General features: G+C 50.7%; 1 protein-coding gene across 1 annotated transcript in view; it reads right to left on the bottom strand.

Annotated features, from left to right (window-relative positions):
• Positions 1–23368, bottom strand: part of EYA2 (EYA transcriptional coactivator and phosphatase 2) — a 203253-nt gene that overhangs the window by 32582 nt on the left and 147303 nt on the right. The window contains exon 9 of the mRNA XM_045832978.1: positions 18778–18861. Within this exon, the coding sequence (XP_045688934.1) occupies positions 18778–18861 (84 nt within the window). The remainder of the gene's footprint in view (positions 1–18777; positions 18862–23368) is intronic.

A 23368-nucleotide genomic window follows, 5' to 3' on the forward strand; every position in this document is an offset into this window, starting at 1 on the left:
GAGGGCAGTTACACGAGTTTTCTCTCAAAGGTCTCTGTCACCCCCAACTTGACACGCTCCCCAACATAAGCTGTAACCCCAGAGGCCTGCTTCCCAATTCCGACAGGCTAGGAGGCAACTGTTTTCATTACAAAAATGTCCAGGTTGTTGTTTTTTTAACCAAAAAAGTTGTTTTCATGACTCACAACTCTATTTGTCCATTAAAGAATTCCCTTTTCTGAGTTTTCCAAGTTTTTATACGAGATGGCTCTAAAGGGGGTTTAATTCCAAGAAGTGAGATCCACATTCAGTGATTCAGCGTCACAACCCTTTGAACAGAAGACAGGCGCACCCCACATTCACCTTGAAATTGGCTTCCATGACTGTGGTCTTTTGAAGGACTCCCAAATCTTCACCATTGCTCTCACTGAGTGTGTTTACAGGAACTAATAACGTCAAATCACGTACTTTATTAGGCTAAAGGTGCTTAAGGCAGATTATTGTCAGATTAAAAAAAATACACGCCCAATCTAGAAGTGTCGATGCCCACCGTTAATGAAATAAACGACCCTGTTAACGAAGTTGCACTTCCAACGTGGGAAGAAATGAGCAGCAGCTGCCCTGTGAAAATCAGCCCCCATTCTCTTCTCGGGGCTCAGCCTGGCTTTCCTCCCTAATCACGGCCGGGCTTGGGAGGTGGGGGGGGACAGAAGGAGGCCCCTACTGCCTCTGAGCTTTTGTGCCTTTCATTTCCTGGACTTGAGGTGGAAAAGCAGAGATGCCTTGTTAAATCCCCACTCCTCGCTGCCCCGCCCCTCCCCCAACGCCAGAAATGGCTCCTCGGAAACCAGACGCCTGGGCTGAGACTGGAAACCAGATCCCTGCAGCCGTCCCTGGAGGGCCCCAGGTCCCTTCTTGGCTCCCCAGCCTTTCTCTCCACTTATGGGAGCCTGAGACTTTTTAGGGTGCTGTCACACGGGAGTCAAAAAGAGGTATGACGTGGGGAGACCCATTTTAGGAACCAACTTCAGGGGCTCGCTAGGTCCATTAATGGTATCAAATGCAGCGTTTCCAAAGCAAATGTTCAGACAAAATCCAACCGACCGACCGACCAACCAACCAACCAACCAAGAAACCAACCGCAAAGCAAAACACACTCAGTAAATGCCGTCCTGTTCTCACAGCGGCCTAAGGTGAGCCACCTCCAGGTCAGCTTCGCTGGTATCAGGGCTGTCTCAGGTGCAATGCCAAGGTCAGGTCAGGGCTCCCGAGGTGAGGATGGAAAGCCCGGTCTTGACCCTGAGATGCTTCGCCTCTGACATCCTGCGTGTTAGGTTCCCTTCCGGTCCCAGGCCTCCGACCGAGCAGACCCCGTCCCGGGCGTGAGCCCTCCGGGACCGGACTGTTGGCTCATCTTTCCTGCTCCAAACACGTCTCTGCGTGCTCCCAGGGGGCGGAAGTCGTGGTGGCTCCAAAGAGACATCTGGAGATTCCTGAACAGTTCCCTCAGCACAGAGCTTCTCAGAGGCTGAACTCGGTTAACCCTGCTTCGTGCTCCTCCCGGGGCGTTCCCGAAGGAGGCTTGCGGACCACGCGGAGGTGGCGGTCTGGGGACGGGACGAGGCTGTCAGGCAGGCACGCGCTGGCAGGCTCACCCGGAGCTGACGTCTGGGTGAGGGCGGTCAGCTCCTTGGATGTGTTCCTGCCACACGTCCGGGGGCCTGGGGAGCCGTCAACATCACCGAGATAATTAGTGACGTTGAAAGAAGCGGTTCGGTCCAGTTCTTTATGGGGAATGATCGGTGCGTGCATTCCCATTGCTTCCGTGTGTTTGCAAAATGTCTCTGGAGCGAAAAACGTGAACATTTGTGAATCGGGAATTTTCAGCTTCGGCACAGCTGACGTTCAGAGACAGGTCCGTCCTTGTCGCGGGGGCTGTCCTGTGCACTGTGGGATGTTTGGGTGCAGCCCTGGCCTCTGTCCACTAGGTGCCAGCAGCACCTGTCACCCAGTCGTGACAACTGAAAGTGACCCTAGACACTGCCATATGTGTCTGGGAGGCAAAATTACCCCCTCTCCCCCTCCCCCCGGGGAAACCACTGCTCTAAAAGGTTTTAAAATAATGAAAAGCCTTGGTCCTTAGTGCCAGTCAATCAACTTGGTACTTGTGGAGTGGGCAACCTTATTAACGAAACTGGCTTTCTAACTAAGTGATGAGCTAAATTAAAAAAAAGAAAAATCTTACAACCAGCGTAGTGGGAGATGCTGTTCTCCTGTCTCATCTCTTGTCTGCAAGGGCAGTGAGTGGGACCCGGTAGGTAGTTCGGGACCACTGCGGCAGCCAGGAACCCGTCTGCAAACTGGGCTCTGCCCTTTCTGCTGGGAGCCCTGCGACTGGGGGCAAGTCGCTGTGCCCGGTTCCTCGTCTGTCCGGTGTAGGTAGCTGCAGCATTGGCCTCCTGACGTGATCGGGAAAAGAGAGGAGCTGATACATCACGGAAAGTTCTTGAGATGAGCAGTGGGTTCAGAGCACACACTGCTGCGGGGCGAGTCCTTATCCGCAGCAGAACGCCTTGCGGGGCGGGGGGGGGGGCATTGGCCACACCCAGCACTTGCACTTGGTTGTGTTTCTCAGGTACCGCCGGAAGGCGAGGTTGGGGTGGGGGGTTACTGCAGGGTTGGAGCTCAGCCTGGCCTTTTCCCACCCAGCCCTTCCTCCTCAGCTCAGCGCCCAGACTGCCGTGAGCCAGGCTTGTGTCTCGGAGGGGACCCTGTCTGGGCTTGCAGGCGTTCGCTGCCAAGGGCAGGCTTGCCCACTCTGGAGACGGCTCGCAGACGCAGGCAGCCCGCCACCTGCATGTGCCTCGCTCGTCTTCTGTGATCACGCTGACGTCCCGAACGTCAGGACAATGGGCTCCTGCACCTAGCCTGGAACGGAGACCTCTCCCCATCCCCTCCCTTTTAAAGGAAAAACACACGAACACACAAAACCAGTCAAAGCCATCACACCATGGGAGCCAACTGGGTCTTTAAAAAAAATCACTGCCAAGTAGCTGTTTACAAGCTGAACAAATAATTACTCTGCCACAAGGAAGAAAAGTATTAATTAAAGCTATTCATTAAACAAGCCGCGCTATTCTGCCGGGTTTATCTCTTGGAAGTGTCAGCCAGAGGTTAGGGATGGATTAAGACACAATGCAGGGCTTTGCCAGTGAAATCTCCTCCTTGTGGTTAGCTTTGAATAATAAAGTTGTCATTAAAAGAGAGAATTTAATGGTTTTAATTGGGTTTAATTACTTGGAAACTCCTGGAAAACAGATCAGCTTGTTCAAAAGAGGAAGACAAGAAAATGATGGTTGTAAAGAAAAAACAGGCTGATTCACATGTTTGAACAGTCAAGTTAAAAAAAAAACCCAGTTTCTTTGGCGGTTTCACAGGAGAACACAGGAACCAGAAAGGACCTTCTTAGCTCAGCAAATGGGCCTGTTTGTACCAACAAGAATTCCACCGAAAGCGCTGTGAGACAAATCCCATCGTCCCCGAATCACGGAAGAGTCACACGGATGACAAATGATGAAACTGCGCTCGGATCGAAGAGAACAAAGGAGATGCCTAAACGGGTTCCGCTTCGGGAACTTTATGCAACACCTCAGTCTCTTAGACTTTTTTATCCTTTGGAAAACGTTCTTTCAGCTGGAAGTATCTAGCAGCCTTTAAAGCATTTTCCTAGGATGTAAGTTTACAGACAAAAGACCCCCAATAAATAAGTAGCTAAGCGGAGCTGTGAACGTGGAGTTGGGGCCCTCCGTCCTGATGAGCCCCCTCCCGAGGGGTCCTTGGGACTCTGAGTGTTTAGAAAATGAAAGTTCCAAACAGACCTCGATGGGCTGAGCCCCCCACCAGGCCCAGGACCGACGGCCATCTCAGCGCGGGGAGTCCACAGACATTCACACCAAGTGCCTGACTCTCAGCAAGTGCCTGCCGCAGCTGCGCAGCGCCGACACCCATCAGCGCTGTGAGCCTTCCACTTATTATTAATTGTTATTATCAGCAGTAGCGATACTTCGGCATACCTTCCATAGAGAGGACATTCTTCTACCATCAGCAACATGCTTCTCAAGATGCAGTTCTTTGAAAGACAGCTGTTTACTAATTTACTATTATTTGTTATTATAGTTTATTAACTTCATCCACAGAAGCTGGGTACCATGCATTAGGCGCAGTTCTAAGCAGTTTCCCCGTATTAGCTCAGCGAGCCCTCCCCCGCCGACCCCGCGAGGTAAGTGATCGCCGTTACATGCATGCTACAGCGGTACACATCGAGGCACAGGGAAGCGATATGACTTGCCCGCGGCCACATGGGTAGGGAGTGGAGCTGGCTTTGAACTTGAGGAGTCTGGCTCCAGAGCTCCTACTCTAGACCAGAGGTGGTGAACTGCTCCATAAAGGGCCAGATAGCAAATATTTCAGGCTCTGTGGCCCGTATGATCTCTGTCACAACTACCCAGTTCTGCTGTCCTAGTGTAAAAGCAGCCAGAGACAATATGTAAACGTATGGGCATGGCTGTGTGCTAATAAAACTTTATTTAAAAAAAAAAAACAGGTGGCGGGCAGATCTGGCCAACTCCTGGTGTAGACCATTATGCCCACTGGCTCCTTGCTCTCAGACACTGCAAGTCCCTTCCCACGTGGAGCTTACAGTCTGCTGGAGGGGGCGGGCCTTGAAGCACTAGGACACAGCTCATTTCAGACAGTGACAAGTGTTCTGAGGAAAGTGAAACGTGAGGATGTGCTGGAGGGGTGAGAGCGAGTGAGCGAGCGAGGCCGATGGAGTGCGTCTGTGTCTATGTGTGTTGTGGAGGGCTCTTGGACAGGGTGGTCCTGGACGTCCTCTCTGCAGAGGTGACATTAAAGACCCAAATGAAACAAAGGAGCCAGCCACAGGACGATGAAGCAGAGGGAACGGCCAGTGCAAAGGCCCCGAGGCAGGAACACATGTGGTGTGTTTGGAAAGCACTGTAAAGTGTGATATCTGGCACGGGGAGAGACTGGGGTTGGACCAAAAGTTGGAAGGTTGGCTGGGAAACCTGGGGGCCTGGTGATTGGCTGTGGTCAGCCCGGGGAGGCCGAGGGACTTAGAATCGTCTTGGCAGTGCTGGGTCTGTCCCCTTCTCTGCCACTCACTAGCTGGGTCGTCTTGGGCAGGGCCTCGGCATCCTTGTGGGTAGGGCGATGGTCACCATGTCTGCCTCGTAGTTTTGTCTTAAGGACCAAGGAGATGACACACGACCCAGTGCCATACATGTGGGGAGAGACGTATAGTTTTTATGCATATAATCAAAGGTTTCTGGGTATGGGTTACCGTATATTGTCGTGTATAATGAGCACGTTTTGTTCAAATTTTTGAGGGAAAAGTAAGGATGCACATTACACATGGGTAGTACTAATTCTGCATCTATATAAATGTTTTTCAATTTTTTATTCTTATGCATTAAAAGCATAACTGTAGACAAGCCATAATGATATCTGTATGCAAAATAATACCCTGGAATATGATAATCAGTTTTGTTTTTAAATATAATGAAATAAAAAATTGAATAAAAAAAATCAAAATGAAAGATTTTGTTCCGGAAAGTTTGGGTCAAATACGTGGACGCGGGTGCGCAGTATAGACGGGAGTGCATTTTACACGGCACGGTGCGGTGTAAGCTACTGACTGGGAGTCACTGTGAAAGTAAATACCTTTTTCTTTTAAGCTCTAGACGCATAAATTGGGCAATGAATGAAATGGACCTACTCCTCAAAAGACCACCAACACTAAAACTCACCCAGGATGACATAGCGGCAAGTATGAGAGAAATGGAATTCACAGTCAAAACCCTCCCACCACGTAGTCTTCGGGCTCAGATGGTCTCACTGGGGAATTCTACCGGACGCTTCAAGGCGAGTTAGCACCAATGCTCCACGGCCTCGGCCAGCAAGTAAAAGAGGAGGCGACGCTTCACAACTCATTTGAGAAGGCCAGTGTTTCCCTGCCACCAAAACCAGGTGAAGAGAGCATTTATAAAAAATAAAAGAACAAACATAAACACCCACATTTTTCAAGTAAAAAATGTTCCTTGTTCACCAGCTCCAGGAAGTCTGAGTTCCTTCCGAGGAGCCCACAGGGCCCCTGGGGAAACCAGCCGGTCTTTTGAGGTCAGTGGGGCAGGCGTGGTTCTTCCAATTGCACGGACGAGCGAACCTCTATCTAGTTCCAAAATACTGTCACCAGCTCACAGAGAAACTCCACGGCCATGAGGCAGCGGGTCCCCAATCTGTCTCTATGGACTGACCTATTCTGGACGTTACGTATGAACAGAATCACACTGTGTGTGGCCTTTCATGTCTGGTTCTTTCTCCTGGCGTGATGCTTTTAGAGTTTGTCCGTGTTGTAGCATGGACCAGAACTGCATGCCCTTTTGTGGCTGAAAGATACTCCATTGTATGCAGACCCTATGATGTATTTACCCATTCATCCTCAGATGGACTTTTCCAAAAAGACTCTTCTACTGAGTAATTTCTACATTGAGGTCAGCCCCATCAGAGGAGCCTGCGTGGGAACTTGCTCACCCGGCTCTGCCCTCAGTGAGGTCCACAGGTTCACTAATTCACAGAAGAAGTGTGGGCAGCAGGCCTGCTGGGAGGAGACTTCCTATTTCCCTGTCAAAGGCAACGCCCGATACAACCGCCTTGACACCTTGCTGCCATTCACCAAGAGACACCCTCATCACCGAGGGCTCTTGGGATTTCCAGCCATCTCAGGAGCCCCATTGTTGGGAAATAAGCACCGTAAAAAAGTGCAGGTGGGGCCCCGGGGGGTGGGGGGGTGGGGAGGGGAGGCAGCTTTTCAACCTGCTAGTTAAGCGTAAAGGAAAACGGGTCCCTATTATTTCAGTCCGCAGGGCGTCTGGGATTTTTTTTTTCACCACTTATCATTGTGAGCAGCAACCCCTATATTTACAGAGGACAAAAGAGCTCACTCTGCCCCGACAGACAATTTGTTGCAGGGTTTTTTTTGCATTGGAGATTTAAATCCCTCTTATTAGTATTTTTTTCAGATGCCCTCCGGCATTCCCTGGAAGGTGGGGCTAGCGAAGGGGGAAAAAAAAGCTGGCAAGAGCTGCTGGGGAAGCAGCCGGCATTTGTTAGATTTGTGGGTGGAAAATGGGGCGTCTAAACTCGCCCGACACTCTCCGCCGAAGTTGAGGGATCCTGCGAGGTCTCTCCAAGCGGCGGAGTCTCTGCTAATGAGCACTTTTCTGACAACCCCAAGCCATCTCTAAAATATATTTTATGTTGGAAATAATCCTTTAATGCTCTAAAATACATAAGCAGAGGCTCTTGGCAAGGAGGCCCCCTGGCTCAGGGAAGGGCTATTACAGGGGATTAAATCTACAAAGGGTCCCACTCCCCCCGCCAGCCGGCGGCCCTGGGAACCTCTTTCACCTCTAGGACACTCTTCCAAGCTTCCAGCCTGCTGCCCAGCGACCCCCGACCCCCGCGAGAGTGACAACTGCAGACGTGTGCCTGTCGCCCTCACTGGGTGGAAGGGAGTGACGCCTTAAGTCCCCGACCCTGGTCCGACAAAGCAAATAATCAGTGCTGGGGAAGGTGATCAGGGCCACCATTTCTTTATTAGCCACGGAGACTAAATACCTTTTCCTGAACTGAAAAGAGAGCTGTGGCTGGGGCGGGGGGGGGGGGCGGTGGCGAGGATTTAAATACAAGGTTTAACCCCCAGTGGGGGAAAGAAATCTCCGACTTCCTCAGAAAATCCTTTCCAAATTGTATTCATCTTGACTTAATCCACATCTACTGAGTGAATTAGGCAGTATTTATTTTGAAAATCTATTTTATAGAGTTCCAAGGACTCTGTTTTCCTTGGGCCGAGCCGACTCCGTTTCAGATCTGGGGGCTGCGGCGAGGGAGGGACAGGGCCGGGCTCTCGACTTCCACGGGCCAGCCTCACACGGCTAACACAAGGTAAATAAACACAGCTGAGCCCGGAGGAACGGGGAGGTTTTCTCATTAAAGAAATAAAATAAACAGATGTCCTTAAGCACTTTGGCTTGTGTTTTGTCAAAGGGTGGAAAGCTCTGGATGTCTGAAAGGCAGAGAGCGGCATCTCAAGGTAGATGGTGGGGGGGGGGGCGGGCGGGATGGGGGTAGAAGAGAAAGGAAAGGCAAGAATCCGTGGTTCCCTAAATTAACTAATAGTCCTCCAGAGAGGGCACTTTGGATTTGAACCGTAGCAACTTCTACAAATAGTTTTTAACTGTGGGGTCATAAAACCAGGGTTTTTTATTTCTTTCCCGGTTTGTAAAGCAGTAACGGACCGGCCAAGCTGCGTATCGCCGACTGGATCTGATTGAATCCTGATGGCACCGCGATGGGGATCGGATTCCGGAATCCGAGCCGGAACCGCGTAACAACGCCGCCGCGGAGGGGCGATGCGGGGGAGGCCTGCGGCTGGCCGCGGGGGCGCGGGAGCCAAGACCTCACCGGGTTCTCCCTCCCCAGCCCCTTCTAGGTTCACAGAGAGGCTGGCTGGATCCATGAGCAGAGCTGTCGCCAGGTGACTTCACGGCTTACGTCTTGCTCCCCAGACTAATTAACGTGTGAAGGAACCACCTGGAGGTCCAGTTTAGGCGTCCATTCCAGTTCCGTGCCTCTGGGATGGGGCCTGAGAGGCGGACCACACTGCAGGTAGCCGGAGGGGACTATGTTACAACAGGGGTCTGGCAGTGAGCAGTTTCCGTTCTGACCATGAACTCTGAGCATTCAGACCCCCTTGACGCCTTAGTCTGGGTCTCCCCGAAGCAGACCCCCACCCAGCCTAGGATTCAGGGACAGGCAGTTTACCTGCTAGGTGACCCTGGGAAGCATTGGCGGCAGAGCTTGGAAGTAAGGGGGCAACAGGCAGAGCGTTAACAAGGATGGGCCCGTGAGCGGGTCGCTGCTGTGGGCAACTGGGGCTCTGTCCCCCAGCGTGTCACGTGGGAGACTGTAAGAACACCCCAGAGTGTCACAGGTTCCCCGTCATCATGCCTATGGAAATGGAGAGGCTTCAGGGACAAAGGTGTGGCCTTAATGACGCTAACCGAAGGTGCACCCCCAGCCTTCTAATCAGGAGGAGGACGGTGCTAGCCTGTAATCAATCAATCACACCGAGAAGGGAACCCCTGCGGCTGTGTGAGCCGAGCCCCGTGGAGCTGGGAGCCTCCATCGGGCGTGAGGGCCTGGGAGGAAGGTTGGAGGGACCTCTCCGAGGAGGGGACACGGGATGAGTGTTGCTGCCCCCCGCCCCCCGTCTGTTTGTTGGAAGCGGAGGCGGTGGGTGGTGGCAGGGATTTAGACCACACTGAGTGAGCAGGATCCCCGGCAGGAACATGGATTCCCAAGACAGACGGACTTTGGGAAGGAACGAGCCGGCCTCCGGGGAGGACCCTAAGGGCACGGTTTGGAAACCCCGGGCAGAGCTTGGAGTCCGGTTGGAGGGGACCAGGAACCCCCACGTCCCAGAGCCCACACAGAAGACCCGGGGCGGGGGGACCCGTGATCTCTGCCCCACATATCCCCCATACTCTGGGCACGAGCTGGCCTTGGAGCAAAGGTCACAGACATAAATGCCTGTGGGGGCGGGGGCTGCACCACACACGAGTGGAATGGCTCCACGGCCCCCCGCCCGGGTGGCATGCGGAAAACTTCACCCAGGGGGTGAGGGGGCTGAGGTGACCGGGGGGACGTGTCCTGTCAAAGGGTCTTCACTCTCTGAACATTCAGGCCTGGTGGTGTTAGACCTTCTCACTTCCCAAGAGAAGTTGAGACATCAGGATTCTGATGTAAAATATTCCGATGTAAAAATATTAGCCACCAATGCAGAATCTAAGGAAATGCCAGGGACCCAGTTGCACCTGTCTCCCAGCCAACTCTGACCCCGGACTGCCGGTCTCAGGCCTCTCATCTTCCAGACTGAGCAGAGCACCGGCCCTTTAAAAGCGTGACTGACATGGAAGGGAGCCTTGGAGGGGGTTCCACTCAGGTAGGCGACGAGGGTCACCTGGGTCCATCCCAGGTCCCCGCCTGCTAAAGTGTCACTGGCCCCGAGCCTCGAGGAGTCACCTGCCCAACACTCCACAGCCTCTGCGGAGCCCCCGCAGTGGGCCCGGGGGAGGCCGGGCCGGGCCGGCTCCCAGCATCCTGGCCCCGGAGAGATGAGGGCAGGCCCCTGTCTCGTCGTAAATGTGGATATTTGTTCCCTCAAATCTCATTTCTGCAGTGCTTGCAACCACACGTGCTGACAAGTCCCTGCCCGCAAGCTATTTATTTACTTGTTTGTTCAACAAATATTTGTCCGGTGGATGTGCCGGGTCCTGCCAGCTGCCAGGGCGAGAAGCTTGGAACACACCAGACTCGGTCCCCGTGCTCTGGGAGCTCACAGCCAGGCAGGAGAGAACTCCCAGTGGCGCTTAACTTCTATCCCGAGGACGTTCGTGTGAATCCCGGGGGCGCCGCTTAGGGATAGAATTAAGGGCAGTGGGCCACATCCCGGCTTTCATTCCTTGCGAGCTGGGTGACCCTGGCTCAGTCACTCCACCTCTCTGAGCCTCAGTTTCTCCAGAAATGGGTAGGATAGCAGCAGCTGTGCCTTACAGGTTGGTGGTGGGGATTCAATGAGAGAGAAGGAGCAGTCCATTAAGGATGCTCATCACACAGCTGTTTGTGCTGGGGGGCAGGTGGGGGAGCCTGGTGTCCTCCCCGTGGGGACCGGGGGTAAGGAAGACATGGAACTCTGGGAGCAGGGCAGCGGCTAGATGCCGGGTCTCTCAAGAGCAGCACTACGGACACTGGGGGCCGGACCCCTCTCTGTCGTGGGGACCGTCTCTGGGTTGCAGGACATTTAGCAGCATGCCTGGCTTCCACCCACTGGGTGCTACTAGCATTCCCTAAGAGGGGACAACCAAAAATGTTCAGGACACTGCCAACCGTCCCCGTGGGGCAAAGTCACCTCCCGTTGAGCACCGCTGCCTTAGGGCCGTGGAGTCGGGCATGCGCAGTGTGGAAGGACCTATCTGGAACCACAGCGCAGAGGGAGGGAAGCGAGAAGCGTAGGGTAGTTCAACAAGGCCATCAACACATGTAACACATGAAGGCACACCAAAGAACACACGTTTTATAGGATAACGGACAAAAAGCTGCACATGAAACCATGGGGAGGGGAGGGAGAAGAGTACAGTGGGTTCACGAGGAGACACACGTCTGTATCTACGTGAAATGAGAAAGGGGCCTCGAGTGGGCGGAGAATAAAAGTAACTCGGAGTCTGCTTTTGAGGTCCAACTTCTGAGAACAGTCACAGCAGAGTACTGGGCATGCAGCAAACATGCAAAAATGGGAGTATTTGTCCAACAACAGCAATTTGCTGGTTGGCGACGGAGGAGAAGAGACAGGTCCATTCAGAGGCAGACCACGGACGGAACGTGGGACATCCCTGTGGCCCAGGGGTGAGAACAAGGAGTCCCGTTGCGTCTGTGGCTGGTTCTGCCTTCCGAATGTATGCAGACTGCTACACTTCTCCGCCACTTGGTCCGAATACCCATCATCTTCCAGCCGGATGGGTGCAGCAGTCTCCTCGCTGGCCCCTCTGCTGCCAGCCTTGCCCTTCTCTAGTCTGCTCTCCCCAGGGGAACAGCCAGAGGATTCTTTAAAAATATAACTCAGAACCTGGCTGGCGTAGCTCAAGTGGATTGAGTGTAGGCTTCGAACCAAAGTGTCACGGGTTCGATTCCCAGTCAGGGCACATGCCTGGGTTGCAGGCCATGGCCCCCAGCAACCACACATTGATGTTTCTCTTTCCCTCCCTCCCTTCCCTCTCTGAAAATAAATAAAATCTTTAAAAGAAATATATATAATATATATATATAATATATAATATATATTATATTATAATATATATATTATATATAATATATAATTATTATATAGCCGCTGTGAACCCTGAGTAATATATATATATTACTCAGACCCTGCTCTTCCTCTGCTGCAAACCTCCGAGGCCCCCACTTCAGAGCCAAGGCCAGCTGAGATACTGCTCTCCCCTTTGCTTGCTCTGTTCCAGCAACACTAGCTTCCTTTAGTCCTGTAAATGCACCCGGCAAACTTCGGCCTCAGGGCCTTTGCACTCACTGTTCCTTTGCTCTTCCACCACGGATCTGTTCCTCCACTTCCTTGAAGTCTTAATGAAAAATTCACCATCTCCATGAGGCCTCCTTGCTTGCTCACCTTTCCCTTACATTTAATTTCAACCCCTCCCCCCTGCGATACTTCCTGTTGCAAAGGACACCATCAATAAAGTGAAAAGACAAGCTGCATGCCGCACGAGAGAAAATATTTGCAAATCACTTATTTGATAATAAACTTGTACCCAGAATATATAAAGAACTCTTATGACTCAACAATAAAAAGACAAATAAAATAAAAAAAAATGGGGAAAGGATTGAATACTGTAGCTATTTTCTCCAAAGAAGATACTGCGAATGGCCAATAAACACACGAAAACATCATTGGTCAGTCATATAGTCAGTCATTAATTAGGGAAGTACACATCAAAACCACAACGAGGTACCACTTTCCACCCGTGAAGAGGACTATGACACAGAGACAGACGGAAACAAGGGGTGGTGAGGATGGGGAGACGCCGGGGCCCGCACACCCCGGGAACGTAAAATGCTGTAACTCCTCTGGACAACACGCTGACGGTTCCTCAACGTGTCAAACCTCGTGTTACCATAGAACCCGGCAACGCCACTCCTAGGTTCGAGTACATACCCATGAGCACGGAAAACGCGTGTCCACGCAAAAACCAAACCACAGGTGTTCACAGCAGCGTTATCCCTAAGAGCCTAAAGTGGCGGCCACCCAGCTGTCCATCAGCTGGTGAAGGGAGAGGCAGAATGCAGTGCAGTGGAAAAGCAGGTGGCCAGCAAAAGGAAACAAGGACCGAGACACGCGATGGCACGTATGACCATTGAAAGCGTTATGCTAAGTACGAGAAGCCAGACACAAAGACCGCGGACTGTGTGACTCAATTCCCAGAAACGTTCAGAAGAGGGAACCGTCTGGAGAGCGGAAGTGGACTAGCGGTTGTCAGGGGCTGTAGGGAGGGGAGGGGGGAGGGTTTCTCCATTGGTATGGGGTTCCTTTCCGAGTGATGAAAACGTTCTAAAATTAGTGGTGACGGTTGCACAACTCTGTGAATATCCTACAAACCCCCGAATGGTGCACATTAACACAGGAAATTTATAGTGCGTGATTATATCTCACTGAAGCTGTTATTAAGAACACACACACACGCCTGGACCTAGAGTTGAGCTTCTGGTGGGTCCTGAGCCGCCTGGAAGGCGAGTTACGAAGAAGGAGCCTGGGCTGACCCGCTGCGAACCCTGGGAGGACCTGGGATGAATCCCTTTTAGAACCCCCTCCTGGCCACAGGCAGAGACTCCCGACCACCTTGCAGTTGCCTGACCTCAGCGGGAAAACAGAGGTCAGGGACAGGGGGAGAGGTCGGGAAGGAGGTGGCAACGGCTGGCTGCTCCAGCTGTCCAGGGAGTCGCTAGTGGATCCACAACCCGCTGGAAGGTAGGACACCAAAGGGAAGCCCTGGCTCTGAGTCTGAGTTGGGGGGCGGGGGGTGGGGTGGGGTGGGAGAAACGGAAAGGAAGTGGAGAGGTGACAGCATCGCTGGAGCAGCACTCGCTCTGACTGGGGACAGGAAGGGAGCCCGGTCTCTGTTTTAAAACTCAAACACTCTGTTTTGCATCATCCCTTCATCCTTTTCAGTGTCTGTTGGTCTTATTTCCCTAAGTAAACAGTGAGTCCCCCGCCCCTTTGGCTGGGACCACCTTTGGGATGGTTCCCGCTTCCGGCACAGTGCTCAGCGCGAGGGCCACAAGCAAGCAGCCGCTGCTCCCTGGCGTGGAGGTGCGGAGGGCCTTGGCCTTCAGAGCCAATTCTGGACCTCCGAAGCGCTCACCCTCTTCTGGAAAGTGCACCTCAGTTTCCTGTGGGGACCGTCCCCTCCCTACTGGGTTTACTCGGTTGGGAGGGGGCTGGCCTGAGTTTCTGCTCCATCCATGCCAGGAGTGGGCCTGTGACCGAGGCTTGCCGATCAGAGCCACAGAGGCTGGTGTTGGGAGGGGTATTTGCCTCAGTTTGGGCCAGTGAGGTTCGAGCCTGGGGTCGCGCTGGCATTGGGAAAGTGGAAGGTCTCCTTTTCTTAGTTGGGATTGCCAGGAGGGAGTCACTATATGAAGAAGGTTGGCTGAGGGGCGCAGAGACACCAAGCTCTGAGAATGCCGCTTGAGCTCTGGGATCCAGCCCAACCTGAATTCCACATACCCCTGCGTTTCTCATTTCTTGTGATGCAATAAGTTTCCATTGTAGCTTAAAGACTCCATGCTTCAAGCTGAGAGTCCTGCTTGATACTAGGCATTAATAATAATGGCTGCAGCTACTGGAAAAGCACAAAGAGCTCTGGGCCAAAAGTCGAGGCCATATTTTTTAGCTCTGTTATGAATAATCTGACTACACAATCTCCTTGTGACTCAGTTACTCTGTCTGCAAAACGGGGCTCCCACTCTCCTGCTCCTCTACATCTTCTGTATTTCTCTTTCAAGTTCATAGCTGTGGCCCAGACTTCTCTTTGGAGCTTCAGACCCACAAATCCAATTGATCAGAACTTTCAAACAAACTAATTTTATTTTTCCACAGTATTTTTCCTTCATTGTTCTCCCTCTTATTACATGGTAGTTCTTTCTAGAAACTGCTAGATGTCCTCCGATATCCATTCTTCCTTTCTCTCTCTGAGAATATTAGTCTCTGAATTGTATCGGGTTATATGACTAGACCACATTTCCCCAACTCCTTTGCAGCTAGATGTGGCCATGTGATCAAGTTCCAGCTAATGGGATGTGAGTAGAAATGATATGTGCAACTTCTGGGCCTGGCACTTAAAGAGAGGGACAGAAAATAAGAATAGAATGAAAGGGAGAGGGGTGGACTCCCTTTTTCCTGCTCCCTGTTCTAACTGCCTGGAAAGCAGATGCAGGAGTGGGCTGTGGTTTATCGTGGTGACGAGGGCAATGCTCCAGGGATGGCAGAGAGTAAGGCAAAGTTCCCGGGTGCTGAGGAGCACCCTTATCAACTTGAACTGCTGCACCTGGACTGCCAGGTGAGGGAAATTCAGTGGTACCTCAGTACCTGTCATTAATTTGTTCTGGAACTCATGACAGGTGCTGAAACCGATGATACTGGACAATAAAGCGTTTTCTCTTGTGGGGCAGCACTGTGATTCACACACATCCTAGCAAGTGGGACGAGTCCCGAGCAATCGCCAAGTGCCGAAACACTTTCTCCTCATCAAAATGTGACGAGTACAGGGTTTGGCAAGTTCTGAAGCCGACAAGTACTAAGGCATGCCTGTATTCTATCTTCTTTAAGCCACAGTTATTTTGAATCTCTCCAAGGGTTGTTGGATTGAGTAAATTAAAAATACTCATTCCTCACCTAAGAGAGAGATGGAGCAGGGCGTGGAAAATTCTAGAAGAGTAATGATGTTGGCCTAGGACACCTGGGGGCTCCAAGAGCTCCTCACCTCAGCTTTCCCTGTCTGTCCTGGGAGCCTGAGGTCTGGCTCTCGTTCTGTCCTGGGTGGTCTTACTCTCTCTGAGCCTCAGTTTCCCCTTAGGTTCTGTGGAGCCTCATTGGGCGGGATGGCCTCCTAGGTTCTTCTAGCTCTGACACTCTGTGGTTCTGTAATTCTAGGAAGAATGTTGAAATCCAGATCCCCGTGGGGCCAGGAGGGCCCCATAAACAAGTTACACAGGCCAGGTGGGGGCTGCGGACGGGCTGTGGAGCGAATGGCCGGCTCGCAGGGCAGCTGCTGCTCCGCTCCGCGGACTGCTGCCTCTGGGGAACACACGCCTGTCAGACTTCCTAAGTCTTCAAGAAGAGCTCAAGAGCTAGATTGTTTTTGTCTGTGTGATCTCCTGATTTTTAAATGCTGGCGACAAATTCACATTTTTTTCAAGCACTCTAGAGGCACACAAAACAACGTCTGCAGGCTGAATCTGGCCAGTGGCCATGAGTTAGAAATTGTTTGTTTTGACACTATTTTCCTTCCTTCCTTCCCTTATTTAACAAATATTTATTTGACGGCTGCTATGTGGCGGGGGTTGGGGCACGGTTCTATGCACTGGGGATAGAGCAATAAACAAACAGGAAAAGGAGCGCCTGTCGTCATGCAGTCTTCACTCTAGAGAACGTCCCGCATCACTCGTGCACCAGTATTTATTGAGCCATTCTGGCCCATGCACTGTACTTGGAGGGCCGCGAAAAATGTTCGTGGCCCCTGCCCTCACAGTACCTACGTCCTCGGAGGGAGAAAGACAATAATTGCAAATGCAAAATGCAGTGATGGGGAGAGATGCAATTTAGATGGAGGGGAGTGGTTAGGAAAGTCCTCTTGGAGGAACTGAAAAGATACATAGGATTTAACCTTGTGAAAGAAGTTTCTAGAACATTCTACATACGCAGAGGCTTCCAATGTGCGTCTCCCGCATGTCCCCTCAGCTGCCAACATTCCTCTACATGCAGAGATTTTCTACTGTTAGCGCCTGTGATTCCCTTTCCTAGAACTTTCTCGGGAAAGGCCAGACATGCAGGGTGGTGACACCCTGGAGAAGCCCTCAGCCCATGATGGGAGGGAATCTGAAGATAAATATCCCAGCACCTTCACTCCTCGGGCGGGTCAATTCTGAGATGTGTTTACACACATCTCAGGGGTCCCTGGGGTCCCTGGTGGGCCCGAGCCCCAGTTACCCACGGCAGTACCCACACTGGCCGCCTCCCCGTCCCGTCTCATTTTCCCACTCTGCATCGGGGGCTTCTTGGACTCCACCCCCAAATGAACTACCTGCACTCACTCCCGTGAGGCTCTGCTTCTGGAAGAAGCCCAGCAGACATGGGAGAGAACACGGCAGGTTCAAGGACAGACAGCAACTGGGAATGAGAAGGAGGAAATGGGGCTGGAGAGTGGGGCAAGGGCCAGCTCACGGCGGGCCCTGGAGGCTGGGGTCAGGGTTCGTCACTGGTGGGGCGCCACAGATGGTTTCAAAAGGGGAGTGACAGGACCAGGCTTGTGTTTCAGGACCAGCCCTCTGAGAGGCGCTGTAAAGGGCAAGAGTGGAAGCTGGGAGACCAGACAGGTGGAGGTGGCACGCTCAGGTGTTAGGGTTGGAGAGACGTGGCTGGCAACGAGGAATCATGTGGACCAGGTGGCAAGGGACTCAGAAAGCATCTCTGGGCTTTTTCGCTGTCTAGAGAGGGCCCACCATTTGGTTTACGGGCTGGCAGTGAGACACACGTGAGAATCACTAGCATTGAGAAGGTGACAAAGCCCTACACAGTCATGAGAACTGATTGTAGAGAACTTCACCGTGGCTCTCAGGGCAAGAAGAGTGAAGGAACGCTTTCTAGGGGAGGTGACTGATCAGGGTGGGCAGAAAACCCACAGAACGCCCAGGCCTAGAGAGCAACTCACTACAGGAGCCCCCGCGGCACAGCCCACCTTCTCCCAACGGTGGCCAGCTTCAGTCTGCCATCCCCGACCTCACCTGTGCGTAGTCCAGAATTGTATGCCGGGTTCCCCGCAGGCACTGCTAGACATATTAACGGCATTCCTACCCCGTAAGAGATTTCTGCACTACCAACACCATTTTTATATTCTTTACAACATAATGGCAGACGATAAATCTATCTTGCTAATTGCACATCCAGCTTGTTATAACTCCCATAAAAAAAAAACACAAGCAGCTGGAAAAGCCATGAGGTGATGTCAAATCATATTCCTGGTTTCTAAACAGAAACAGAAATATTTTCCAGGCGCTGGCGAGTCTCAAGGTTCCTACCCAGGCGTGGAAGCAGCTGCCAACAGGTCACTCACCTCACATGAGATGGCAAACTCGCCAGGCCTCTGAACCTCCGCCCCTCCACCCTCCCCTGTCTCCCTGAAGAGACGGCAGACGCCTGGAGCACCCACATGTGGTTTGTCCAGAGGCCCACAGGATGAATGCAAAGAATGGGCAGGATTCAGGGTTTAGCAGTTGGGTCCATGTTTGCATTATTCAGGTGGGTTCCATGTTCCTTCCATTCACCACCAATCAGCCAATAGCATTTGCCCAGAATGCTAACTGGATGGTTCCCCAACATGATTTGCTGATGACACATTTGCAAAGCTGTTGCTAAGTTCCACGCTGGAGCTGACAAAACACCTCCCCCTCGTCTCAGAAAATGGAAGGAAAATGAAATTCATCTGCTGGAGACACTAAGATAAACAACAGGGAAGAAGAAAAAGACTTCACCTCCTTTTTAAAGCTAGGATTAGTGGTTTGGGTTGCAGTGTATCCTGGTCCTCTTAGAAGGGAGACAGCCAACGACTATGAGCTTATGTCCTATCAAGTGGCCGTTGAATGCTTCATGTGTTGGAAGAAAAGGCATGGCAGACAATAGAAAAGGAAGCTAATTAAATTTTCACATGTCAAGGGAAAATTCCATCAGCTTTCTCCAACCGCCCCAGAGGGGCAGCTTTTGTTTGAGAGGCTGCCTCATAAACTGCCCCCACAATTCCCAGGACAAATCAGCTGGACAGACAATCTTGTTGGAAAAACAAAAGAGAGAGAGAGAGACAAATGGACTCTTACCTTCCCGTATCTGGATGCAAAAGTCCCCGTGAGTAAGGAGTGAAAAATAATTATTGTCTCATCCAAGTCCCACACGAACACACGCTGTGATGAAAAGAGAGGAAAAGAAGGGAGACAAATGGATTCGCTTGCATCTGACTTAATGTCTGCAGAAGTTAATTCCCTGGAGGGAAAGGAAGTCTTGAAAAACATTATCTTTAAGTTATAAAACATGCGACTCACTGATGAGTCCTTGAGTCCCCATCCAACCTCAGCTGTGCAAAGAATATGCTGATGGCCAACTGGGGCTCTTCTCAGCCCAGCTGATGCCAGAACCAAGAAGCTTATTCTTGCCTTCCACATAAAAGCTCAAAGAGGAGGAGTTCCATCCAAAAACAGCAATAAAAATCATATAACTCATTTGACAAAATGAAATATTGCCCTTTTACATTCGCAGCTCACCATTAAGTCCAACTACTTCTGATCATGTCTGTTTTTCATGAGTCCGGTGGCTGACTCTGAAGAACATACTTACACGTTTGTTTATGGACGTGCCAACTTTAGACAATACCTTTTGACTTGGTGATCTGAAAGATCTGAGTTTAGCTCCTCGTAAGCTCCACCCTTTCTCCAGAACGCTTTATTTTTCACATATATGAACCCCTCTCTTCCTAATTCCATCAGCTTCGGACAGTCTTCCTTGGCTAAAGCAGTAAACCCGACAGGGACAGTACAGATATTGGAGCCCCTATACTTTCCCTACTTCCTTCCCTCTCTAGTATTTATCAGCTTTACCCTGACTTCTGCACTGTTGATATGGATAAAATGGTTTGTGCTTTTGGTTTTATAACTATTCTAAAGGCTTCTGTGCTCTGTCTTTATGTTGCTTTTAAAAGTTGGTAACCAGTAGGCCCTGGCTGGCGTAGCTCAGTGGATTGAGCGCAGGCTGCGAACCAAAGTGTTGCAGGTTCGATTCCCAGTCAGGGTACATGCCTGGGTTGCAGGCCATGACCCCCAGCAACTGCACATTGATGTTTCTCTCTCTCTCTCTCTCTCTTTCTCCCTCCCTTCCCTCTCTAAAAAATAAATCAGTAAAGTCTTTAAAAAAAAAGTCGGTAACCAGTAAAGATGACTGTTCACTGCAGAGCCAAGTAATGTACTAGAATTTCACCTTCTCCATGTGTCCAATGTGCTAACCCCAGAGCCACTTTAAGGAGACTGTTTCTACCACCAAGGTCATATGCATTCCCTTTCTTGCACCCCAGCCGATTAAAATCATGCCATATCTCAGTTTGTTCACAGAGGAATCATGCCTGCTAGGTATAAAACTTTTTGTTTTTGTTGGAGTTTACGACTTGCTTTAATTCTTTTCTTGTTTCCAGCCATGTGCCTTCCTTAGAACCTCAAGTTCAGCCACACCCTCTGTATCAAAAATGTCCATCCCCTGAGACAGATGGCCCAGCATGGTCTGGACCACCTTCAGGCTCGCTGCAGAGCTGGCGTTCTGAGATGTCTCTTTACTGTTATTTCTGAGTCAGGCCGGCTGTTTCCTGGATCCTGAATCTCTGTCTTTCTTGGGTTTCTTCCTTGTTTTGCGTGAGTACATCCTTAAGTTTCTTCTTCTGAAAGGGTGCGTAGAAAATAATCTTCCAGAATTCTTGTGCATCTGCTGATACCTTTATTTTTCTCTACAGTTCCTATGGGCATAGGATTCCAATAGGAAAAAAATGTCCTCTAGTTCTTTGACAGAATTCCTCCCTTTTCTGGTAGTGAGGTTCCTGAGTAGTCTGATGTTTCACCGGTCCTCAGTCCTTTATAGGTTTTACTTCTTTTTTTTTTTCTAGAGTTTTTAAAGGATCTTTTCTTTATACTTGGTATCCTCAAAGTTCCACAAGGATATAGCTAGGTATGATTTTTTTTTCATTCACATTATTCACATTTTCGATCTTATTTCTTTAAATAATTTCCTCTCATCATTTCCATTGTTCTTTCTTGCTGAAGTTTCCATTATTCAAATTAGATATCCTGAATTGATATGGCCTATCTTTAAAAAAAGTGTTTTCTATAATTTTATCTTTTTTCTGTGTTCTGATAGATTTCTCAAACTTTCTCTTCCCAGTCTTCTATTAAACTTTTGATTCTTGCTGCCACTGAAAAATTTACACTGACTTGTGCTTTGTCTACAGGCTGCACTTCTTCGTTTAAGGATGCAAGATCTTGAATCCCTCTAGGAAAACTAATCAGCATTTTTAAAAGTTCTTTGCTGTTTCTTAAATTATCTTTCTTGACATTTATCTTATTTATTTATTTTGGCCTTTATTTCTCATACTGTTAGTTTTCCCTGTTTTTCTGGTGATCATGACTTGTAAGAACAAAAGGCCTTACACAGGTGGTCTTGGGTGGGTGGGGGTGGCACTTGGGGACAAATGCATCCCTTCAGTGTGCCATTGTCAACGAGCCACCTTTAAAACCTCTCCGGAGCTCAGTGGCGGTATTCATTCCCCCATTAGCACTGGCCACGCCTTCAAAGCTAAAGAGACGGGTGTCATCTAGCAGCAAAAGGGTCAGTTAGTGCAGGGGTTTCAAACAAGTGGCAGACCTGAGCGTTATTTTGTGGATATTTTGGTCTAGTTATACATTTGTGTACATGTATATGTTGGGCCATGATGTTAAGTATAGTTCTTACTTTGGATCACAGTAAAAAAAAAAGTTTAGAAACCACCATTTTTGAGGGATTTAAATAAATACATTAAGTCCTAATTTATCTGAACTAACTAGATTGGATCAGTTACACTTAAGAGAATTTGGTTAGAGAATTTTTCAAAATCAGCAGATATTTTCAAACGTAATGCAGGCTCCACTGATTCACCTCCTGCAGCCCCTCTGAGGGAGAGCTGGCCCTCTCCCCACCGCTCTGTCCCCTGCCCTGGTGGTCATTCTGCAGGTGACCCATTCTGCAGGTGGCCCACTGGGGTTTGGGTGAGGGTGGGTCACTAAGCCCAACTGGGTCAGAGGCCTTTCCTTGGGCACATGGGGCCCAGAGGGAAACAAGTCGTCTTTGGGTGGTTGGTGGTGGCTCCACGTGAAGCGCAGGGAAGGCCAGTCTGCAGAGTGGCAGGAATGAAGGGGTGAGTGATAGAAAGAGCACACTTTTGGGGGACCTGGCTCCAGCCAGAAGCAGAATGAGCTGTGCCCAGCAACCTGTGCATGGGGCACTGCAAAGACACAACTGCTCGGAGATTCTAGTGCCTTCCCTGTGGCATGCTAGCGCCTCTCCTGCGGAGGTGGGGAGACGGGCGTGAATGCGCATCCTTGCCCCGTCCACCCGTGGTTCCAGTGTCTTGCTGATGCTCCACTGTACCCTGCCCCTGGGTTCCACGAGCCTCCCCGTATCCTTCCAATAAACTCTGCTTTTTCGTTTAAGCTAGCTCAGGCTGGTTTCTGGCACCTGCAGCCGAGGGGCTTAAACTAATACACACTCAGAAGTTTCCCCCTTTCCACTTCTGTACAGAATTTCTCTCTCCTGGGCTTCCATCATTAGCCAAGCTGCAGAAGACTTAGGAGGTGCGACCCGTGCGAACCCCGCCTGCTGACATTGAGCACAGAAGTGAAACACGGCTCACACCTTTTCAACTGTTCCTGCCCAGTGGTTCTGACCCTCGCATCGAGAAGCAGATGTTTCCAGAATAACATCACCCCACACTCCCCAGCTTCCATGCCACCTCCACCGCCTGCTCGGTCTAATGGAAAAATGTTTCCCTACCCGCACGGCTCCCGACCGGGGGGCAGAAACCATGCGTTAGGTGATCAAATAATTTTTTTTTTAGATATTAAAGTATGTGTTGCTCTCTGTGGTTTCTATAGCTGTGCAACTTCAAGTTGGCAGAAAATCCGCAGGGATATGGGAGGCAGGAAGCAAGGACGATCTGAAGTCGGTGCATTTTTACGTTTTCCTCTTGCCTTTTGCTGACGGGATTGTGTGAAGTCTCCTGGATTCTGGAAGGCGGGGCCCTTTGAGAATGAGAGGGGAAGCAAGAACAAAGTCCCCTGGATTGAGATATAGCCCCATGAGTGGTGCGGACACTTGCGCCATGGCAGGCCCCCAGGGCGATCAACTCCCAGAGGGGATGGCTGCTGGGAGTGGACCCAAATGTCGGGGACAAGCGTGACGTTCCAAATATTTAATACCTAGGGTGACTGGAACAGATGCCAGCTGTAAACGACCAGTACATTCCTAATAGTGAACACCGGTTAAGTAATATATTTCTACTAGTGAATATTGGCTAACTAGTATTGCCTTACTAGTGGTGAATGCTAGCTACGTAATATAGCCCTACTAGTGAGTGAATACTGGCTAACTAGTGGACACTGGCTAAGTAGCACAGCCTTACTAGTGACCACCAGCTAACCAGCAGAGCCCTCCTAGTGAATGTTGGCTGACTAGTACAGCCCTACCAGCGAGCACTGGCTAAATACCAAACACCGTGGCAATGAGCAGTTGTTACTTGGGCCCCCCGAAAACACCCGCTCCGGATCACAGCACCTGGCTCTCTCTTCCCACGTGTGCTGTCTTGGCGGGAATGTCGATCGGGAGCAAGCGCAGGAGCCAAGC

This window comes from Phyllostomus hastatus, unplaced genomic scaffold (genome assembly GCF_019186645.2).
Source record: "Phyllostomus hastatus isolate PE091 unplaced genomic scaffold, TTU_PhHast_1.1 phas_contig_17, whole genome shotgun sequence".
NCBI classification, from domain to species: Eukaryota; Metazoa; Chordata; class Mammalia; order Chiroptera; family Phyllostomidae; genus Phyllostomus; species Phyllostomus hastatus.